This window comes from Girardinichthys multiradiatus, chromosome 12 (genome assembly GCF_021462225.1).
Source record: "Girardinichthys multiradiatus isolate DD_20200921_A chromosome 12, DD_fGirMul_XY1, whole genome shotgun sequence".
Classification (NCBI taxonomy): domain Eukaryota; kingdom Metazoa; phylum Chordata; class Actinopteri; order Cyprinodontiformes; family Goodeidae; genus Girardinichthys; species Girardinichthys multiradiatus.
The window spans coordinates 49,525,920-49,549,007 of NC_061805.1; the positions used below are offsets into that span (position 1 = coordinate 49,525,920).

The following is a 23,088-nucleotide window of genomic DNA, read 5'->3' on the forward strand; positions in this document are numbered from 1 at the left end:
ACGAGGAGCAAAAATATTCAAAGAAAAAAAACTAAAAAACCCAAGAAAATAGTTATGAAATACTCGTCGTTTCAAAATGTCTTAATATGCAGTTATAACTACATTTTAAAGACTATATATAAACTATATACATTTATAAATTTGCATTATATTACGTGTACAAATATATGAATATAAAAACATATTTCATAAACATTGTGATATAATCCTGTGGCACCTTTTTATCCTCAACCAGATCATTGAAGGTTTTTCTCCATAAACACAACTTTTCTTTCACCGCCGCCGTCCATGTGTTTCAGTAAAGTTGACCTGGCTGTGACCTTTGTCCCTGCAGCTACAACCTGTCCTGTGAGATTGAGCCTCTCTCCGAGTCGGCCAGCAACACGCTCAGAGCCAAGAAGAACGGAGGAATCATGAAACGATGGAGCGAGTCAGTCATTTTCAGCTCTTCTGCTTTAGGTTTTTAACTGAACTTCCCATTTTGTGTCTTCATCAAGACTTACTCCTCTCTCTGTTTCCTGTTTCTGTTCTGCGTCCAGCCGCCAGTTGACGGAGGCTGGCTGCAGCGGTGGCGCAGGCTCCCATTCCAAGTCCTTCGACCACTCCCACTACAGACCGTGCCAAGGAGGAGGCGGGGACAGCGGCGACGCCCTCAGCGTCACGTCCGTCAGCTCCAGCGGCTCTGACCTGGAGGATGTGAACACCAGCTTCCTGTCAGATTCACCGGAGGGACACGAGAGGAAGGTGAACACCAGGAAGTCAGGGATGAGTCGGTCCAGACCGCTGTTAAAGATTACCAGAAAGTCCGGCTGCTTCTACGGAAATATGTGAAGAAAACCCGGACCCGGTCGTCTCGTGCAGCTTTTAAACCGTCTCTGTTTTTGGTTTCAGACGTCGACTCCTTCAGTGAAGCTCACCGTCTCTGCTTTGGGGAGAGAAGCTCCAGCTGCAGATGCGACCTCAACGGTAATGACTTTATTGTTTTATACGCCACGTAGAAATCCTGTTAAAACACAGCAGTGGTTTAGGGTGTGCAAACCCGCAGCAGGGTTACTGCTGATCTGATTTCTGTTTAATTATGCAGAAAATAATCACTTTAAACATGGAAAATGTTCTGAATTGATGTTTCTTGGTCTTATTTTGTTTCATCACAGAAACCTGGCATTTTAACCGACCTGTTAACTCGTTAGTTTTGACTTAAAGTTAGTAACACTTGTGTAGTGTCCTCCTCAGTTCTGGGAGTGCACGTCCCTGTCCTCTCTGGACACCTCCGGGATGGGATCCAGCTCCGGCTCTGCCTCGGGCTCCAGCAGCACCTCCTCTTCCTCCGTCTCCTCCTCCACGCCGCTGTCTGCCTCCCGCTCGCACAAACGGTCGGTGTCGGCAGTGTCCAACTACTCGACGCTGTCGCTGCCGCTCTACAACCAGCAGGTGGACGACTGCTGCATCATCCGCGTGAGCCTGGATGTGGAGAACGGCAACTTGTACAAGAGCATCCTGGTGAGGAGGGAGCGAAAGCTCATCGTTTTTTTCTGCTTCTATCATTTCTGATTACGTGTGGAGCTTTCTGGAGTAGCAAACACCTCGGTGAACATGTGGATGTTTTGGTTTTCAAGGTGACGAGTCAAGACAAAACTCCGGTGGTGATCAGGAAAGCCATGATCAAACACAACCTGGAGCGGGAGAAAACCGAGGACTACGAGCTGATGCAGAAGATCTCAGAGGACAAAGGTGAGCAGGTTTTAATCACTGACAGAGCGCCTCATCAAAGCACTCATACACGTTAAACCTTCTCCTCACACACATTGTTAATGTCACAGCCACAAACTTTAATGTTCTTTACTGAGATCTTATAGATCAACACAAAGTAATAGATAACTGGGAGGAGGAAGGAAACTCTTTTGCTCTGATACCCCTCAAAAAAAAATCCAGTGCAGCACATTTCCTTCAGAAGTCTCCCAATTTGTAGAACAAACGGCATCATGAAGACCAAAGAACCCAGCAGACAGGTTCTGGTACCGTTTAAAGCAGGGTTAGGTTCTAAAACTATATCTCACAGAGCTCTGTTCAATGAGTCATCTGAACATGGAGAGAGGATGGACCTTCCTAGACATACCAAATCTGGCCTGTATGGAAGAGCAGAATGAAGAAAGCCATTAGAACTCTGCTTGCAGGAGACACAGCAAACATGAGAAAGGAGAAACTCTCCTCACATGAGACTAAAACCAAACGTTTTGCTTCACATGCTAAATGCTGTCAGGTGGAAAACTAACTAACCCTAAACATTACCCTGAATATGCCATCCCCACAGTGACACATGGTGCTGGCAGCATCATGCTGCGGGGAAGGATTTTCTTCATTAGAAACAGGGAAGCTGGTCAGGGTTGATTGGAAGATTGATAGAGATGAAAATAACCTGTTAGAAGCTGCAGACGACTTGATACCGGCATGGAGGTTCAGCTTCCCGCAGGACATACAACCAGAGCTACAATGAGAGGGTTCAGATCAAAGCATAGTCATTGTGTTAGTTGGATTTAGGTCTGGACTTTGACTAGGACATTCTGAGAATCTGTGGCAACATTTGTAAACTGATGACCACAGATGCTCTCCATCTCCTCCAATCTGACTGAGCTGGACATGTTTTGTGACCAAGAATGGGCAAAGACGTCAGTGTCTAGATGTGCAAAGTGGAAACGAAGCCCCCAGAAGACCTGCAGCCGTAACCGCAGTGACAGGTGCTTCTACAATGTGAACTCAGGGCGGATGAATAGTTATATCATTCAACTCTGGTCTGTCACATTAAATCTCAATAAAACACATTGTGTGGTTGTAACATGACCTGTGACCAAGTTCAAGGAGAACAATCGGTGTGTAAAACCCACAGATGAAATCCTTAAAATGATAAAGGTGTGAAAGAACAGATTTCCTTTTAGTCCTGATGTGAAAATGATGAGTTTGGAGTTTAAAGTGAGCAGACTCGTTGATTTCTGTTCGGATTAACAGAATATTCCAGAATCAGATAAAACGACAACCATCACACAAACTGGGCTTGAACTTCATGGTTCAACTGTTGCAGAAGACTGATATTGATCCATGTTTTCCTTCGTTCCGCAGAGCTCCGGATCCCGGACAATGCCAACGTTTTCTACGCCATGAACTCCACTGCCAACTATGACTTTGTGCTGAAGAAGCGCGGCTTGGCCCGGCCAGTGCGGGCCAAGACTGTGGCCAGTTCAACGCTGCCCCGCATGAAACAGAAGGGACTGAAGATCGCTAAAGGGATTTTCTGAGGTTGGTCACTCTCCACCTCCTGGACTCCCAGACTCCCCTCCCGTCTCCACACCTCAGGAGAGATGAACTTGAAGTGTCCACGTTGGACAGAGCCGGAGACGTGACCTTTCTGTGTCGCTCTAGCACTTAACTGGATGTGTTGTACCTTCAGGACTTTAAAAATCTGAGTTTGTTTTCATAAAGCTACAAACTCAGGAAAGTGGGACATATCCATGTGGGAAAACTTTTGTGTTGGAAAATACTCGTACTCTTCATCACCCTCCGCCCGGTTTGAATGAAACATTTGAAATCCTGATGCGTCACATTTTGTTTACAAGCGTTTACATCTCAGCATCAGCGGCTCTCTGTTCAACCCTTTTTTCTCAACGAGGGAATCTTTGCACCTTCACGTTTTAATCCGGAGTCTCCTCGTACTTGGATCCTACTTTTCTGTCATCATCCCAAGACGGACAGATCACACCAGAGAACCAGATGCAGGGAGCGCAGCTCGGTGTTTCCCAACGTGCTACAGTTTTCTTACAGAGCTTCAGTCCCAGGATTTCAGCTCTGTCTGCAGAACATGGAGAAGAAGAACGCTGCAGTGTTCCCGAAACGGAAAAAAGCTCCTAATGGAGTCAAAATCCAGTGAACACAGCCTGTTTCTGTCTTTTATTACCGGATCGTAACCACTACATGGTGGAGGAGGCTGCAGCGATCCTGTTTCACACAAACCGAATGTAAATATGAACAACACATCGTGTGCAGTATGTTCTGAAAAAGGACCCTGTGATTTCTTTTAATAGACTCATGATATCAACACTTTTTAATCTGTTTATTTTGCTGTGCGTGTTGTTTTTGGTTGTATTTTTGCATCTCTGCTCTGTTACGGTGCTGTTTCTCATCTTTCTGTGAAGGTCGCACGAAGCTGCGTCTCACGATTCGCCTTCGTCCTGCAGAACAGGGGTCTCCAACTTCAGACCTCATTTGATTCAGCCGTGATGGAGCAGGACCGAAGTTCTGGAGGACTGGAGGTGGAGACCCTGGCTGCAGACCACGAGGCACCATGTTGGAAGAAAAAAACACTATCATCAGTTTTAGAAATGTGAATCTGGAGCCAGTTTCTGCAAGGAAATAAATAAGTACCCCAATAGAATAATGAATTAGTTGGTTAAGATTATATGTGTTTGCTTGCTCACTAAAAATATAAATAAATCTATAAGAATTTATTCAGTGCATCAGGAAATAATTCATTGGTCAAATAGACCCTAACATGAGTGAACTCAACAGCAAACCAATCAGCTTGTCTAAAGCAGGTTTAGCCCCACCCACTGGCTTTCATTGGCTGACAGTTTAGATAAATTCATGATATGCTACAATAAAAATAATTATGATTTTAAATTATCTGAACTTTTTTTGTCCTAAACAAAGTCAGGGTTGAAAGTAAAAGATTTGACTAAGTTTGGATCATTTTTCTATGAGCAGCACTGAAGGCTGATTTTCCTAATTAATTCATTCTAGTTTATTTTGAATTGGAATAATCCCTCTGTGTGCTGAAACCCTGGAAAAACATCAACATTGATCAGGTCTCTTCCTGAGAATCCTCAAAACGTCGCTGGTGTTTCGGTTTCTTCCAACATGGCAGCTCAACCTTTCACATCCGTTCAGCGACAACTTTCCAAATGTGCCAGAACCGGCCCACGTGCCGCAGATTTATCCTGCCGGATGTTTTAGGCTGGGATCAGCTTTGGTTTCTCTGAATGCAGCCGAATCGCTCCGTGGAAGTGTTCACGTGTACAAACACACACGGAAAACTCAAAGTAATGTTCGGGCATAAGATGAATGTGAATCCCGGAAGAACGACAGTGACGCCGCCGAGCATCTACCAAGGAAAAGTCCTACCTACAGCGCTTTTCTCTGTCCTTTCCTGATGCTTTCCAGGTGTCTTTGATCCACATTTCTTTTCTTCCAATGAGCACTGTGTTACGTCACTTTTAGGGTTTCCATCACTCGTCACAGTTAAACTGACTCAGTTGTTCCTCGCTTCACACAAAGGCAGCGTCCCTTTGACAGCTTCCTTCCATTTTGTTCTGTTTTTGAGCCCTAAATAGAAAACATCTCTGTCTCTGCATCTGAACTGTGTTTTAATTTGATGCCAAGCAGCTACTTTTGAGGTGTTGTTGTTGCACAGCATTCTGGGAATTGCAGGAAAGCACTAAAAACCTTGAAAGGTTGGATTTCTCCTGTAGAGAACACTAAGTGGACTCACGCCTCTGCGACTGTTTTTGGGTTTTTTTTTTTGGCCCATTTTATTTGTGCATGTCGTCCATCATCACCTTAACGATCAAACGAATGAACACAAACTGGCAAACACACAGCAAAAGCAATATGTTGATGAGCAGCAGGCGGGACGCCGTCCAGCTGCGTTCGATGTTGTCGTGAAACACTGTGACCTTTGACCCCTTCGCTCTGCCCTCTCCGCCCATCGATCGGCACTGTGAACCAAACCGTTTCCCGTTTGTTGTCGTGATGAACGGTCGCTCGTGTTTTCCAACATGTGCCAAAAACGCGAGAGAGAAACAGAAGAAGCGTCTGCCTTTCAGCGTCACTTCGCGGGAAGTAATTCAGTTTATCTGAGGGGAAACACGAGAACACTAAGGGATGGACACTTTCACCTTGTTTGTCCAGGAAACTTGAAGCAAGCATGTTGGCAGATTGAAACTGATGCAGAAACTGAACTTTGGTGAATTTATCCATTTTATTTGTTTAATTTACTCTGACCAAAACCCTTCATATCAGAAGAAAGCTAAAATCTAACGCATTACAAAAGTGAACCTTTGTATTTGGCTCCTCTTATTTTTGTTATTCTGATTTGTGTTCACATGATCACCTTCGATCTCTCTTGGTTTGAAACTGGACCTTTAAATGCAACAAGAAGTGTGTGAATATAGCTGTTCTGTTGCTTGTGGAGCTGCTGTGGATGAGAAATATTTAACCAAATTCTTTATGTCCTTGAAAAGGAGGCAAGTTATTATTTGTCCTGATGTTAACTTGAGTAAAAAGAGCTGAGTGTTTCACTTCCTTTTAATAATAACCAAGTAGATTTTAGCTGAAAAGTTGAAGAAGAGCAGATTTTGCCAAATACTTTCAGTATTTGTCTGAAAACAAACTAAAAAAGCTTCTTGACTGTTAATCTTCCCAAACTCGTCTTAAACTCTCCTTCCTTGTTTTGTTTCTGGTTCGAAACAATCCGAGTTTCTGCAGCAGTTCCCTGTCTGCTCGTGTTTTCCCAGAGAGCCGAGTGTCTGACGCTCCGATTAGTCTCTGACCCCGCGGGGTCGATGTCATGGACCGTGCGTGTATGTGTGTGTGTCGTTGTTGCCCTTGTTGAAAATGAATTTTGTGATCCTGTGCGAATTTGGGGGGAAAAAAATTACTCAGTTTTAAATGAAGGAAAAAAACTAACTGGAAACAGGTTTGTGGTTGTTTCTATCCTTGTTGTTTTTTCCTTGGATTTCTGCTTCTGTGCCATTTTTCCACTCTCAACTGAAGGATTTGAAACCTTTCTTACTGCAGTTTCTCTAGTTTTACTTTTTTTCCTCAAGAACAAAAACCCCTGTGTTGACAAACTGTCTTTGGTTGTGTCTTATTTATTGATTTGTATATAAAGATTTTGTTTTGCAATGTACATTCTCTTCTCTCTTGGTTATAGATTAATATATTCATGTATATACGAATAAACATTAAGTTTGTAAAGTTAAAATGATGTTTTGGCATCTGTGTTTTTTATTCATTTATTGAACATACTGTTTAGGACTGAACTGAGTGACCCGGACCTCCAGATCTCAATCATATGTTCAGATTCTGTGCTGACCGTTCAGATTGTGCAGGGTAACCTGATTACTTCTTCATAAAGACTTTTATTAATTTTATTTACTTACAGGGTTCAGACCAGGAAGCAGGGTCGTAGTTTAACACTCCTCTCTGCAGCTTCTGTACTGCTACCCACCCATTACCCTATTAAGACAGTGTCTCGCCCACGGCCAAAACTGAATAGATTAAAAAATAATCTAAAAGGAGGAAATCAGGAAAATCTCATAAAATAAACACAACTCAGATTAAAAAGAAAAATTAAAACAATTAAATGTTGCTTAATGAACATAAGATCTCTCTCTTCAAAGACTTTGCTAGTTAGTGACCTGATTTCTGACAATCAGATTGATTTATTTTGCCTCACAGAAACCTGGCTGCAGCAAGAGGATTATGTTACTATAAATGAGTCAACTCCTACTAATTATTTAAATTTTCACATTCCTCAAAATACTGGGCGAGGAGGAGGAGTAGCAACCATCTTTCAGTCTGATTTATTGATTAGTCCCAGACCAATCAATAGCTACAACTCTTTTGAATATTTAATCCTTAGTTTTCCTCATCCAAATTGCAAAGCACTAAAACCTCTTCTGTTTGTTGTTTTGTACCGTCCACCAGGCCCTTACTCTCAATTTTTAGATCAGTTTTCAGACCTTTTTATCTGATTTAGTGTTAAATACAGATAAAGTTATTATAGTGGGGGATTTTAACATTCATGTAGACGCTGAAAGTGATAGCCTAAATATAGCGTTTAATGCTATCTTAGACTCAATTGGCTTTGCTCAAAACATTAACAAACATACCCACCTTTGTCTTCATTCTCTGGACCTTGTGCTGACATATGGCATTGAGTGTAAAGACATAACAATATTTTCTCATAATCCTGTCCTGTCTGACCATTTCTTAATAACCTTTGAGTTTAATTTAACCGAGTACTCCACACCTGAAAGAAAATTTCATTTTAGTAGATCATTATCAGACGTTGCTGTAACAACCTTTAAAGAATCTGTTCCACTTTTAATTTCCTCATTATCACTGAAAAACTCAGTGGAGGGCAAGAATTCTGTTTCTGCCCCTTCACAAATTGATTCTTTTGTTCATAGTGTTTCTTCATCATTGGGTGATGCATTAGACTATGCAGCCCCCTTGAAAAAGAAGGTCATCATTAATAGGAGGCTGGCTCCTTGGTTTAATTCAGAGCTGCATACTTTAAAGCACAATGTTAGAAAATTGGAGAGAAAATGGCGCTCTACACACCTAGAGGATTCCTACGTAATCTGGAAAAATAGCCTACTGTTGTATAAAAAGACACTTCGCCAAGCTAGAACAGCTTATTTCTCATCATTAATAGAAGAGAACAAGAATAATCCTAGGTTTCTCTTTAGTACAGTTGCTAAACGTACACAGAGTCATAGCTCTGTTGAGCCATCCATTCCCTTAGCTCTCAGCAGTCATGACTTTATGGGATTCTTCTTAAATAAAATTGATTCTATTAAAAATAAAATCTTTGACATACTCCTGAAGATGATTACTTCATCCTCAGCAAGTGAGACAACATTGGAAATAACTGCAGAACCTGATTTGTGTTTGGACTGTTTTGATCCTGTGAAGCTTCCTGAGTTATCAGAAATATTAGCTTCATCTAAACCTTCAACTTGTATGTTAGACCCAATCCCAACCAAATTATTTAAGGAAGTGTTCCCTCTGATTACCAGCCCCATTTTAGATATGATTAATTTATCTTTAGTAAATGGATCAGAACCACAGGCTTTTAAGTTAGCTGTAATTAAACCTTTACTTAAGAAACCTTCACTTGATCGAGATGACTTGAAAAATTACAGACCTATATCCAATCTTCCATTCTTATCTAAAATTCTTGAGAAAATAGTTGCTAATCAAATGTGTGAGCATTTATACAGCAATGACCTGTTTGAAGAGTTTCAGTCAGGTTTCAGAGCTCATCATAGCACTGAAACAGCTCTGCTGAAAGTCACTAATGATATTCTTATGGCCTCAGATAATGGACTTGTGTCTGTTCTGGTTCTGTTAGATCTCAGTGCTGCATTTGATACAGTCGATCACAAAATTCTCTTAGAAAGGCTGGAATATGCTGTAGGGATCAGGGGAACAGCGCTAGGCTATTTTAAATCTTATCTGTCTAACAGATTCCAGTTTGTTCATGTAAATGATAAATCATCTTTAAACTACAGGGTTAATTGTGGAGTACCACAGGGTTCAGTACTTGGGCCGATTCTCTTTACTATATATATGCTTCCAATAGGTCAAATTATCAGGCAGCATTGGATAAATTTTCACTGTTACGCTGATGATACTCAGCTTTACTTATCCATAAATCCTGATGAACCCAACCAGTTAGATAGACTACAAGCATGTCTTGAAGATATAAAAAATTGGATGACTTTAAATTTTTTGCTTCTAAATTCAGACAAGACTGTTGTGAAGTGCCTTGAGACAACATGTGTTTTGAATTGGCGCTATATAAATAAAACTGAATTGAATTGAAATTAACAACCCATTCCAACTGTCTTTGCACAGAATTATCAGCAATTAATTTCAGTGCAGTCATCTCATCAGCACAGGTGAAGCTGTGAAAGAGGGCAGCTGAAACCACTCCATCAATCTAACAGGTGGACTGATTGCTATAGAAGAGGAGCAGATATGCAGAAATCAATTTCTACAGTTGGCCTTAGTTGACTCATGTTCTCACATGCAGGAAACTGTTTGTAGCTGGAAGAGCAGTTTTGTTGTTCAACAAGAACTTCAGAGGTTCAGCTCCAGAAAAGAAGGCTTTAGGATGTCCAAATGTCCTTTTGGATGGCTTTATAAGTTCTGCCCAAGAACACCTTCATGTATAAAGAGTGGGATTAAAATGTCCTCCAAGAACATCTAACAATCCAGGAACTATTTGGTGATGATCTGTGTATTTTAGCAGGGTTATGTCACAAGGCTAAAGAGATGTAATAGTGGCTTAAAGATTGGATCATAGTTTTTTTTTTATCCCCCTTTGATCAGGAAACTCCCCAGAAGTCCCACTAAGAACCAGTTACCAGTTCTTAAAGAGCAGGATGTGACAGAAATTAACAAACTGATCTGCTCCAAGCACCATGAAGATAAGAACAGGTCCCCGTCTCCTGGGCCAGAATTCTGGTCCACACATTGGTCCAGATTATCCAGCATGTGGGAAGGAACTGTGGAGGTTAATACAGAAGAAGAGTCATGACTGGAAATCTTAAATATGATGCATTTATTAATAAAAACCTTTTGGGGTTTAATTGTTTTGCAGTAATTAAAAAATCAAGTACGATAGCCGGCCAAAAAAAAACCTGGATCCAGGAGCTGAACCGGAAGTCCACCATTAACGGTCCGGACGAACAGATTAAGTTGTTTGTTGAGCTTGCTGTCTGCGCTTGCGCTGTAGCTCCGATCTTTGTTATTCCATGTCACTATGGCGCTTAGCAAGACGTTTGGGCAAAAACCGGTAAAATTTCAGCTCGAGGAGGATGGAGAGTTTTACATGATCGGTTCAGAGGTCAGTATCTTCACATTTTTATATCCCTGCTTACGGATCCGGCTCGTTCTTTTGTGCGGAACCGGTCTGTTAGCCGCTAGCTGTTAGCTTAGCTGTGCTCGCGAGGCCAACTGAGGGGAAACGCAGCGCGTGAAGGTTCATTCATTGATGATAGGAGGGCAGCGCGAGGACGCAGGGCGCTGATCGATAAGAGGTCACCAGGAAGAGAAATGTGTAATAAAACGGATCTTCTGTTTCATTAGAAACTCCAGTTCTCTTTGTGCGAACATGCTAAGCGTTAGCATACGAGCTAACATGGCTTCAGCCAACAAAGCGTTCCTTTTAAGTTATAAACTCAAATTAGTTGGATTCTTCCTTTTATTATTAATATTTATCTAATGTTCAGTACGGCTTGCTGTGTGTTTTCTGCCTGTCTAGGCTGGTAATAGTAGCAGAGGTCCGTTGTAAAATTACTGGGCTCATATTTGCTTTCGTTATATTTACAGTCATTTTCTTCTACTCCTCCACCACTGTAGAACACCCGAGGCACTGGCTACACATTTCATTAACTGGTAAATAAGTCACATTTAAGGTGTAAATATTTAAATGTTCATCGTTGCAACGCCACAAATCATCACGTTTTACTGTAAATGATACTTAATGGCAATCAGTATGCTCTGTACCAAACAAAAGCTACATAATGAAGAATTTAAATCTGTAAATTAAAAGAGGATAATTCAACGGCAATATTTTATATGAACAAATAATTACATATATAGAAAAATGTGAATACAAACCAGACTGAATGACTTAAATCCACAATGTTTTTCATGTTAATGTCATTCATCCATTAATCCAACAGTTTGTCCTATTGTCCACATATCCCGGAGTTTTTTTTACATTTACATCTTGACCACTGTAGAAATTCAATGGTGAATTCATAGAGATCGTCCCTATTTATACTTTTACGATTAGTTAAAAATGGACGAAGACCTCTGAAAAGTGGATTTATGAAAATATAAAATGTAGTCACAAAGACACTTTAGATCCTGCGCATACTTTTGCAGATTTATCCTAGCATGTAGGATAGAAGCATCCTAGCTTTTTACAGTGTTTCTCTTTGTTTTTACACCGACAGCTCATAGTTTAATCTGCTATAATTCATTTATTGTTTCATTAAACCTGACTATGGAAATGCTAAACCAAACTTCTGTTATGCATTTGTTGGTCTGACCCAAGGCCTTCACTGATTTAACCACTGATTTATGTGAACTCCAGGTTTTGTATTTAGAATTATGAACCAACAGAAACTTCATCTTGTTCAACAAACTCAAATGTAACCACAGAACGATGAAAACATCCAACAGGCCAAACAAATGTACAGGTCCTTCTCAAAATATTAGCATATTGTGATAAAGTTCAGTATTTTCCATAATGTCATGATGAAAATTTTACATTCATATATTTTAGATTCATTGCACACTAACTGAAATATTTCAGGTCTTTTATTGTCTTAATACGGATGATTTTGGCATACAGCTCATGAAAACCCAAAATTCCTATCTCACAAAATTAGCATATCATTAAAAGGGTCTCTAAACGAGCTATGAACCTAATCATCTGAATCAACGAGTTAACTCTAAACACCTGCAAAAGATTCCTGAGGCCTTTAAAACTCCCAGCCTGGTTCATCATTCAAAACCCCAATCATGGGTAAGACTGCCGACCTGACTGCTGTCCAGAAGGCCACTATTGACACCCTCAAGCAAGAGGGTAAGACACAGAAAGACATTTCTGAACGAATAGGCTGTTCCCAGAGTGCTGTATCAAGGCACCTCAGTGGGAAGTCTGTGGGAAGGAAAAAGTGTGGCAGAAAACGCTGCACAACGAGAAGAGGTGACCGGACCCTGAGGAAGATTGTGGAGAAGGGCCGATTCCAGACCTTGGGGGACCTGCGGAAGCAGTGGACTGAGTCTGGAGTAGAAACATCCAGAGCCACCGTGCACAGGCGTGTACAGGAAATGGGCTACAGGTGCCACATTCCCCAGACCTGGGCTACAGAGAAGCAGCACTGGACTGTTGCTCAGTGGTCCAAAGTACTTTTTTCGGATGAAAGCAAATTCTGCGTGTCATTCGGAAATCAAGGTGCCAGAGTCTGGAGGAAGACTGGGGAGAAGGAAATGCCAAAATGCCAGAAGTCCAGTGTCAAGTACCCACAGTCAGTGATGGTCTGGGGTGCCGTGTCAGCTGCTGGTGTTGGTCCACTGTGTTTTATCAAGGGCAGGGTCAATGCAGCTAGCTATCAGGAGATTTTGGAGCACTTCATGCTTCCATCTGCTGAAAAGCTTTATGGAGATGAAGATTTCATTTTTCAGCACGACCTGGCACCTGCTCACAGTGCCAAAACCACTGGTAAATGGTTTACTGACCATGGTATCACTGTGCTCAATTGGCCTGCCAACTCTCCTGACCTGAACCCCATAGAGAATCTGTGGGATATTGTGAAGAGAACGTTGAGAGACTCAAGACCCAACACTCTGGATGAGCTAAAGGCCGCTATCGAAGCATCCTGGGCCTCCATAAGACCTCAGCAGTGCCACAGGCTGATTGCCTCCATGCCACGCCGCATTGAAGCAGTCATTTCTGCAAAAGGATTCCCGACCAAGTATTGAGTGCATAACTGTACATGATTATTTGAAGGTTGACGTTTTTTGTATTAAAAACACTTTTCTTTTATTGGTCGGATGAAATATGCTAATTTTGTGAGATAGGAATTTTGGGTTTTCATGAGCTGTATGCCAAAATCATCTGTATTAAGACAATAAAAGACCTGAAATATTTCAGTTAGTGTGCAATGAATCTAAAATATATGAATGTTAAATTTTCATCATGACATTATGGAAAATAATGAACTTTATCACAATATGCTAATTTTTTGAGAAGGACCTGTATAAAATGTGTCATGCAGAAAGAAAGCATTATAACCATAGAGACACTGGAAAAATAACGTGAATCCAAACCAGCTCATCTTTTATCTGTTAAATAATTTTTGTTTTTGTACTTGTATTCCTTGTCTTCCGCTTTATCTGGGACCATCAGACGTCCCTCATCCCAGACTGCTCCTCCGGCTCCTCCTGGGGGAGCCCAAGGCGTTCCCAGGCCAGTTGAGAGACATAGTCCCTCCAGCATGTCCTGGGCCGTCCCCTGGTCCCAGGACATCAGGTATAGATGCCCGGGCCGCTTCAACTGACTCCTATCGATGTGGACAAGCAGTGGCTCTACTCCAAGCTCCTCACTCTATCTCTAAAGGAGTACCCAACCACCTTGCGGAGGAAGCTTATTTCAGCCGCTTGTATCCGGGATCTCGTTCTTTCGGTCATGACCCAAAGTTCATGGCCATAGGTGAGGGTAGGAACGTAGATGGACGGTAAATCAGGAGCTTTGCTTTTCAGCTCAGCTCTTTTTCTTCACCACAGCGGAGCGGCACAGCGTCCCCATTACTGCGGCATCTGCGCCGATCCGTCTATCGATCTCCCGCTTTATTCTCCCCTCATGAAACTTGAACTTCCACACTTGAGACAAGAGCTCCCCTCCAACCTGAAGAGGACAAGCCACCCTTTTCTGGTTGAGAACCATGGCCTCGGACTTGGAGGAGCTGATCCTCATCCCAGCTGCTGTAGCATGCCATTTTTAACATATGAAAACCCCTTTAGATTTTAGTGTTTTTATTTAAATATTAAATGATTTTTAGGGATGGCAACCAATTCCTAAAGCTTTGAATACTGCGCACAGTTTCCACTATTTCAGAGCCAGTTTGCAATGAAGCAACCATGAGGGTCTTAGATTGTCAGGCATAACCAGAATAGCTGCTACAAACTGACATTTGAACTGACTGACAGTCTGGATGAAGGGACATGGAGGAGCTCTGAACTACTGCAACATTGTATTTGCTGTTTGAAACCTCTGATGTATCCAGGATCAGAAACTCTTCATCAAACAAATGATCTGATAGAAACCAAGAGTGAGTCACGCAGAGCTTCACCCACGCTGCAGAGTATCGAGACAACAAAAACCCTGTCAAAGTTTCAGTAGAGATTCATTGGTAGCAAATTCAAATGGTTCTTTTTTTTTCCTGTGCAAGAGAACCATTGGCACCTTTTGGGGCAAAGCATCGTACTCTGACCGACAGCGGCATCTTCATTCATTTAGCTGAAGTGTGTTCGTCTGCTTCTGCTTTGATTCTCTTTGCTTTTTCTGGGTTTGTGTCAGGTGGGGAACTACCTGCGCATGTTCAGAGGCTCCCTCTATAAACGATATCCGTCGCTATGGAGAAAACTGGCAACAGTGGAGGAACGGAAGAAAATCGTGGAGTCATCACACGGTCAGTAGAGGGCAGCACTGACTCATGTACATCTGTACAACTTTTTTTATCCCAAAAATCTATAATTTTACTTTATAAATAAAACACTGACAGCCATAGAAGTTAACAACTATAGACTGCTATTTCAATTATTAATTTAAATCTTAGTTTTAGTGAGTATGTAGCCTTTTTAGTGAAATATCTGCCTCTTGTTCACACTTTCAGTTGTTGCTTTGGCATCGGTCTGATTTGTCTTTATAGATCACGGCTACACTCAGTTGGCCACCAGTGTTACGCTTCTGAAGGCCTCGGAGGTGGAGGAGATCCTTGAAGGGAACGATGAGAAGTATAAAGCTGTGTCTATCAGCACAGAGCCCCCGGCCTACCTCAGGTACCCCCATCTGTACTCTGGAAGAACGCATTTTGAGACTAATTCTGTGTAAAGCAGCCAAGGTGTCAAAACATTGCATGGTTACAGAGATATTAGCTCTCTTGCGATTATTTTTAAAGAGTGCATCTTTTTCAACCATGAAAACCCAGGAATGTAAAGTTTGTAGAGCCTCTCATTTAAAAGTAATTGACCTAAATTGAACAAAATCTTATATTTAGTTGTGAAGCTCTGTGGAAAACAGGCAGCTGTTGTTAATGTCATTATGCCATTGGGTTAAGATGGTTGGGTTCTGATGTGTCTCCACCAGGGAACAGAAGGCAAAGAGGAACAGTCAGTGGGTTCCCACGCTGCCCAATAGTTCTCACCACCTGGACGCCGTTCCCTGCTCCACCACCATCAACCGCAGCCGACTGGGCCGGGACAAGAAGAGGACCTTCCCCCTGTGGTGAGGCGCGGTCTGCTGGGGGAACCCTGAACGTCTTTTCACTTTTTAGTCTTTCAGATAAAACTCCAGCAGGAGGCGCTGTTACGCCTTCTGTGATTTAAGGAGCGGACACAAGACGTTGACATTTATAAGCATCTCTAATAATTTTAGTAATACTGGAAGCTGAACTCTGCATAACGAGCTGGCTTTTTTTCTATAGACATATTTTATGAATGACTTATTGAGGCATTCAGTTACAGTCTTTGTTCATTTTGCTGTTTTTAGAACATCTTTTCACACTATTTAAGCACATGGATAATTGTTAGCATCTTTAACTGTTGTTCTTCTCCTGGGTCTTTATCCTCCTCAGTTTTGATGACCACGACCCTGCGGTGATCCATGAAAACGCCACTCAGCCTGAGGTTCTTGTCCCAATCCGTCTGGACATGGAGATCGAGGGTCAGAAGCTCAGAGATGCTTTCACTTGGAATATGAACGGTAGCTTCTCACTATCAGCTTTTCTCTCTGTGATTGTTAATGGGATTTAAGCTAACACTTCGAGTGTTTCTTTGTGACGTTTGAAACGTTCAGAGAAGCTCATGACGCCTGAGATGTTTGCTGAGATCCTGTGTGATGACCTGGATCTGAACCCGCTGGCTTTCGTCCCCGCCATCGCCTCAGCCATCAGACAGCAGATCGAGTCTTACCCCACAGACAGCCTCCTGGAGGACCAGACGGACCAGAGGGTGATCATCAAGGTGACGCTCTGCACCGCCACCCCTGAGCATCTGGACTGTTTACGCAGGTGGCTAATTCATGTTCTAATGGTCTTCCAGCTGAACATCCATGTGGGCAACATCTCTCTGGTGGACCAGTTTGAGTGGGACATGTCAGAGAGGGAAAACTCTCCAGAGAAGTTTGCCCTGAAGCTCTGCTCTGAGCTCGGCCTGGGCGGAGAGTTCGTCACCACCATCGCCTACAGCATCCGAGGTCAGCTGAGCTGGCACCAGAGGACGTACGCCTTCAGGTACCAAATCTGGATGATTCGATGTGGCTCACACACGTTTTCACCTTAAAAATAAACTACCGTATTTTCCGCACTATAAGGCGCACCGGATTATAAGGCGCATAGAATAGAAGCTACTGCAGTCAAACGTTTGACTGGGGTTGCGTTATGCATCCACTAGATGGAGCTGTGCTAAAGAGAATGTCAACAAAACAGTCAGTCAAACTTTATTAATACACTACAAACCAGCGTTCTGATAACTCCATTCACTCTCATGGTAAGGTCTCCTCTACATAGAATTATATTGAATAGAGTCTTCTTTACTTGGCACAGATCATCTTCTTGCTTCCTCCACTTCCGTACCATTGATTCATTAATGTTGAATTCTCTCGCTGCTGCTCTATTCCCATGTTCGACTGCGTAGCTGACAGCCTTGAGTTTGAACTCAGCATCGTAAGCGTGTCTCTTGAAAGGTGCCATTTTGGGGTCGTTATACACACACAAGTGGTGTTGGACTAGGAGTAAGCACAGTACAGGTGTTTACCGCTATTACTTCGGCGACGCCCCTGACTACGGTAGCCGTAATGCTGCAAGCGGTGCGGCTTTGTAGTTTACCAGTCGTACTGAAACATTTTGACAGAGCGCCGTGTACAACCAGTATGGATCAACCAATTAACCAATTGATCCATATATAAGGCGCTCCGGATTACAAGGCGCACTGTCATTTTTTGAAAAAATTAAAGGTTTTTAAGTGCGCCTTATAGTGCGGAAAATACGGTAATCGGGAACACACGTGTCTCTGTTTGAGCTCACTGGCTTGGTCATTGTATTCAGTGTAGTTTGAAGTCAGTTTAAGATGAACTTCATTCATATTTTTATGGATTGAGCCCAAACTGAAACCTGGTATTATTCTAGTCACTGAACGTTTCCCTGTATGAAGTATAAAGTAATTCCCTCCCCCACCTGTTGCTGCACACTGCTGGTTAGCAGGCTAAATGAAGGCTTCTACTGTAGCAGGAGACCCCAAGGCGGACCCAGAACCTCCTGGTGGAACCATACATCTTTTATTGGTGTGGAAACACTTTGGGTTTGCTCAGAACAGGTTGGAGGGTTTTGCTGAAGAGTGTAGCGGCTCAGAACCGGAGTGTCTGGGTTTCTCCTGAACCTGTTGCCTTTGTGACCCAATGATGCTGGATGGGAGATCCGATCAACCTGAATTCATTTAATGGACCGGTGTTCCGATATTATTCAGGAAATGTGAGAGAAGGAATCAAAATACCCATAATGCATTTAGTGGTGATTTGCAGGAATGATTTGAAATCCTGAGATTAGACAGAAACATTATTTCCAGTAAGGATTTGGAGCCAGTTTTATGTCTTCCTGGTTGCTGACGCTGATCTTCCACGGATCCTTTGACTCTCTGCTTTCTGCTGACACTTTGCTCAAGTTTATGGACGTAAGGAACTGTTGATCCAACTACTCTGAAGCTTCAGCTTGGAGGGTTTTTAAAACATTGTAGAAAACTGTTGAATCTTTGTGGGAACCCGTGTTTGTTGTTGACACATTTGTGACCTTTGACCTCCATTATCTCAGCTGTTTGTTAGGTCAGCAGATCTGCCTTTACTATTTCCCAGCCTGCAGCCGAAACTCGGCGGCTGTTTGCTGCAGCACTGACGGGTCTTTAGGTGAAACGCATCCAATCAGTCTGTGTTTTCTGGGTTCAGGGATGATGAAATGTTCCCAAACCCAGACGGCACCGATGATCTCTGTCACAGCTGGACGTGGAGTGGAGAAACGTCTCCAGACTGTCTTAGTGTTGATGGATCATGTTTGTCATTCCAAAGAGAGCAGAGAGAGGAGTTTCACTGAGCAGAGTTGAACATTTGTTTTTGCAGATATGAGCTCTCAGCCATGCTCTAATAGGTACATTTTTCATGGTACATCTTTATGTTGCTCACCTATTACTAAACAAAAAATGCTGTATGAGAGTAAGACAGATAAGCTTTTAAAAGATCCCAAACTGAAACGTTTGTTGTCTTGCAGTGAGAACCCCCTCCCCACGGTCGAGATCGCCATCAGAAACACGGGTGATGCGGACCAGTGGTGCCCCCTGCTGGAGACCCTGACAGATGCAGAGATGGAGAAGAAGATCAGAGACCAGGACAGAAACACGAGGTGAGTCGGCTGGATGCTTCGGTTATACAGACTTTCAGTGGTTCAGCTGAGGCTCAGTGGGAAGAATAGTCGCCTGGCAATCTGAAGGTTGCGAGTTTGATTCCAGCTTCCCCCTGCCACATGTCAATGTATCTTTGTGTAGGAAAGCACCATCAACAGCTTTGATTGGTCAGACTGGCTAAAAATGCCTTCAGCCCATTCACCTTTCTGTTCACCAGGAGCCTGAATGGGATTTTCAATTAGAAATAACACCTTCCAGTTCTTTCCTAGTTCGGAATGGGGCCAACTTGTTTTGGCAAAAGGAACCAGGGTTGTTGGAGTGGGTTGGACCCATGGGCAGATCTCAATTCCGCCAAATATAATTTATTTTACGCCTAAGAAAATACAATTTCTATTAGCCACCTGTAATATTGCATTGAAGGTCCAATCCAGTCCCATTGTATGTTTTGTTGCTTTTACCGTTGGGATAACGATGGTGCTGATGAACGTCGTCGTTTTTGCTCAGATTTTTCTCTCCTCCTCATGTATGAACAGAACTTTGTTCTCTTTTTAGTAAATAAATACTCCTGTAGGAAACCAAATTCTTTAAAATAAATTTATTGTCAGTTATTCTTATGTTTGCTGCCGCCTGCTTGCAGGAAACTGAATGTAAAATAAGGAATTTCTTAATGAAAATAGGAAACAGTTGTGGTTATTTTCAATGAAACAGAACATTTTTTCATAATTAAAACAGAAAAGACACATTTTACAATATTTGTCCCTAAACTGTTTTTTGCTTTATTTCCTTTTAAATAGGAAAAGAAAACTTCTTCCTTTTTATTGTTTTAAACAGTTGAAATATGATTCTTTTAATGGGCTTTTAAGGTTGATAGTTCATTACAGTATTTATTTATTTTAATATGCTTATAGCCCCAACCTCACTTTAAACATGACTTTTTATTATTACTGTAAAGAAAACAAAGTAAACTTAGATTTATGCATAAAAGCCCGTCTTGCATTCATGAATAATTCAACAGATCTGAGGACATGAAACTTTGTTTTAATGGTTCATTTTAAACTGCTAATTAATCACTTCCAAACTCTTCCCGGTGTTGTTTTTTTGTTTAAAAAAATGCAACCGTTGATGCCCACTTCCTGTTTGTCCCACAGACGAATGAGGCGTTTGGCGAATACGGCCCCTGCGTGGTAGATGCGGAAGCGGCAGCGCCCCCTGCAGAAACGTTGCTCATACAGCTGAGGTAGGACCACGCAGAGACCTCTCCTCCCTGGCCTCTCTGGATGTGTCCTCCTCTCGGCTGGACTCTGTCTGCAGCTCGTTGTTTTATTTCTAATTTTAATCTTCTGTTTGTTGAAGGCCGGTTAGAAGAACCCCGTCCCCTTCATGGTTCCCCCTCTGCCTGGAGAAGCTGCTCTTTTTGACCACTGACTCTCTACCCGACCACAGAGGGACACCAAACACACCCGACTCAGATAATATATTGTTTTGTTGTATTTGTTGTCTTTTTGTACATTTTAATAATTCTTACAAAATAAAAAAAAATCAGAAATAAATTTCTGTCTTTCTTTTTCTACTCCTTTTTTCAGCTTTTGTTCCCAAACTCAGACATTTGCTGCGCATGAAATAAATTTATGCAGGTAGTTATGGCTTACAGATAATGAAACCCAAAACTCAGTGTCTCAGAAAATCAGAATATTGTAAATAGGTTAAATATGGGATCTCAGGGTGTCTTTAAACTGTCTTTCACTCTGGGTCAGTAGGAGACACAATCATGGGGAAGACTGCTGGCTGGACAGATGTCCAGAAGACCGTCATCGACCCCCTTCACAAGGAGGGTAAACCACAAAAGGTCATTGCTAAAGAAGCTGGTTGTTCACAGAGTGCTGTATCCAACCATGTTTATAGAAAGTTGAGTGGAAGGAAAAAGTGTGGTAGGAAAAGGTGCATCCCATAGAAAAGCTATGGAGTATTGTAAAGAGGAAGATGAGACACCAGACACAACAAGGTAGATTGCCTGAAAGCAGCTATCAAAGCAACCTGGGCTTCCAGAACTCCTCAGCAGAACCACAGGCTGATCGACTCAATCCCACGCTGCACTGGTACAGTAATTCATGCACAAGGAGCCCCAACCAAGTATTGAGTGCAAAGAAATTAACATAACTTTTCAGAATTCTGACATTTCTGTTTAAAATATCTTTTTTTTAAATGATATGTAATATTCTGTGTTTCTGAGACATTGAAGTTTGGGTTTTTATTCTCTGTAAACTATAATCAAAATTACAAAAATAAAGGCTTGAAATATTTCATTCTGTGTAATGAATCTATAAGTTTCACTTTCTGAAATGAGTGACAGCATTGAATACTGAACCTTTTAAGAGTTATAATTTTTTTTAGGAGTATCTGTTATGAGCAAAGAAAGAAAAGTAAACTGAGAGGATCGATGCTGAATTGTTTCCTACTACATCTGTTACAGATGGTTCTTTAAATTCAGTGAAAATAATCTGTGACAGCTTGTGGGGAGCCTTTAAGAGATAAAGGTTGCATAACAAAACAAATACAAAATGATCAGGTTTGAGTTGCTTGGAAGGGTTGAAGAAGAAAGCCTCTTGATTTAAAGGAAGACAGCAGCATGACTAAGGTTTTCAAAGTTGCATCTGAATGAAGCACAAGACTGAGTTGAGATCAAATTAGAGATGTTTGCAGAAAACCAACTAGCATATGAGCATTTTCATCTCATTAACTTTCAAGCACGGTGGTGTAGGGATGATGATTTGGCCACATTTTGCAGCTACAGGATCTAGGAACCCAGCAATCATTAGGTCAACCATGACCTCCATTGTATACCAAAGTATTCTGGATGTGACTGCATCTGATCGACAGCTGAGGTTTGGTCCAAACCGGGCCATCAACAAGAAGATGATTATGCAGAAAGCAGATTTTCCAGGATGGCTGGAAAATAAATAAATCAATGTATGGCCCAGTCAAAGCCCAGACCTCTGATTGAAATACTGCAGTGGGGCCTCCAGAGATCTTTCCAGGAACAATTGTCTGGAAACCTGAAGGTACTGAAGCAACGTTGGAAAGAAGAGCTGAACCAAATTTCCTCCACAACGATGTGAGAGACTGAAAGACTTGGAGTTTTTTCTGCTAAAGGTGGTTCTACAAGCTGCTGGCTCATGGGGTGTACTTACATTTTACACACACAGCTGCATGTTTGTAAAGCCAACTGATGCACAAAACCCTAGAAGTGAACCCCCCGTGTACTTTCTTTTTGACTTGACTGAAGCTAATTGAAGTTCATATATATTATAAGAATAAGGTGAGAATTTGGGTGAGAACATCTAATAATTTTAAATGAATAAATCTGCTTTCAACTGTGAACATGCAGCCTAGTGGAGATGGTTACAGCTCCCCAGCTTTGGTCCTGGGTTCTTTAGATGTTTCTGCACCAACACACCTGATCGAGAAGACATTTACCTTCTCAGCAGGTCAGACTTGTTTTTCCTCCACCAGTTTAAGTCAGGTGAGCTGAAGCAGTGACCTACAGGCCTCGGGTTCCAGTGTCCTGCTGCTTTTAGATGTTTCTGCTTCAACACACCTGAATCAAATAATTAGATCATTAGCAGGACTCAGTAGAAGCTCACTGCATGTTGAGGAGGTAATGCAACCCTTGGATTCAGGTGTTTTGGACCAGGGATACTGTCCCTTGAGGACAGATGAACACAGGTACCATAAACATTGAAGACCAGTTGTTTCAGTGGAAGATCTGCTGAGAGTTTCAGCTTGTGAGAACACAATCCCACCCTGGTTGCATTTTATCAGCTGTGCTGCGGGACGCTGTTGTCCCAGTCCCACAGAGGCATGTTTGCGTGTTGTTGTGCTAAGCGGTTTCCATTTTGTTGGCAGACTGTGAGCCACAAAGGCAGCGGGTGAAAGTGCAGCGTGTGCAGACGTGGTTTTCCAGGCCGTCGGCTGTTCTGTGGAGCTGCAGAGGCTTCCAGCTGCTCCTCGTTCTTTGGTTCAGGTTTCTTCTCCTACAGCTTTTGTCTTTTGTTATCAGATGTTTCA

The 23,088-nt window shown here is 42.2% G+C and overlaps 2 protein-coding genes across 9 annotated transcripts in view; both read left to right on the top strand.

The window, feature by feature from the left end:
- LOC124877345 (ral guanine nucleotide dissociation stimulator-like) overlaps positions 1–7,033 on the top strand; it is a 65,826-nt gene extending 58,793 nt beyond the window's left edge. For 7 of the 8 annotated variants that reach the window (XM_047380459.1, XM_047380458.1, XM_047380456.1 and 4 more), the window contains 6 exons: positions 335–430; positions 540–744; positions 892–966; positions 1,222–1,500; positions 1,617–1,731; positions 3,115–7,033. In XM_047380459.1, the coding sequence (XP_047236415.1) occupies positions 335–430; positions 540–744; positions 892–966; positions 1,222–1,500; positions 1,617–1,731; positions 3,115–3,290 (946 nt within the window). In that variant the 3' untranslated portion in view covers positions 3,291–7,033. The remainder of the gene's footprint in view (positions 1–334; positions 431–539; positions 745–891; positions 967–1,221; positions 1,501–1,616; positions 1,732–3,114) is intronic. The other variant, XM_047380453.1, reaches the window with a different exon arrangement.
- A 3,498-nt stretch (positions 7,034–10,531) lies between these two features.
- smarcb1a (SWI/SNF related, matrix associated, actin dependent regulator of chromatin, subfamily b, member 1a) lies at positions 10,532–20,573 on the top strand. The gene is made up of 10 exons (XM_047381280.1): positions 10,532–10,687; positions 14,936–15,047; positions 15,288–15,417; positions 15,725–15,862; positions 16,212–16,339; positions 16,433–16,599; positions 16,678–16,868; positions 18,891–19,022; positions 20,172–20,260; positions 20,377–20,573. The coding sequence occupies exons 1-9, from the start codon at positions 10,604–10,606 to the stop codon at positions 20,209–20,211; spliced, it is 1,122 nt and encodes a 373-aa protein (XP_047237236.1). The 5' UTR covers positions 10,532–10,603; the 3' UTR covers positions 20,212–20,260; positions 20,377–20,573.
- The last annotated feature ends 2,515 nt before the right edge of the window (positions 20,574–23,088 follow it).

What these genes read in the sequence shown, in the direction of transcription:
- smarcb1a (XM_047381280.1), top strand. Translation starts at nt 10,604, where the DNA reads ATGGCGCTTAGCAAGACGTTTGGGCAAAAACCGGTAAAATTTCAGCTC. An exon ending in TTTACATGATCGGTTCAGAG is followed by an intron (nt 10,688 to 14,935) that starts GTCAGTATCTTC and finishes GGTTTGTGTCAG; the next exon opens with GTGGGGAACTACCTGCGCAT. An exon ending in GACCAGGACAGAAACACGAG is followed by an intron (nt 19,023 to 20,171) that starts GTGAGTCGGCTG and finishes TTTGTCCCACAG; the next exon opens with ACGAATGAGGCGTTTGGCGA.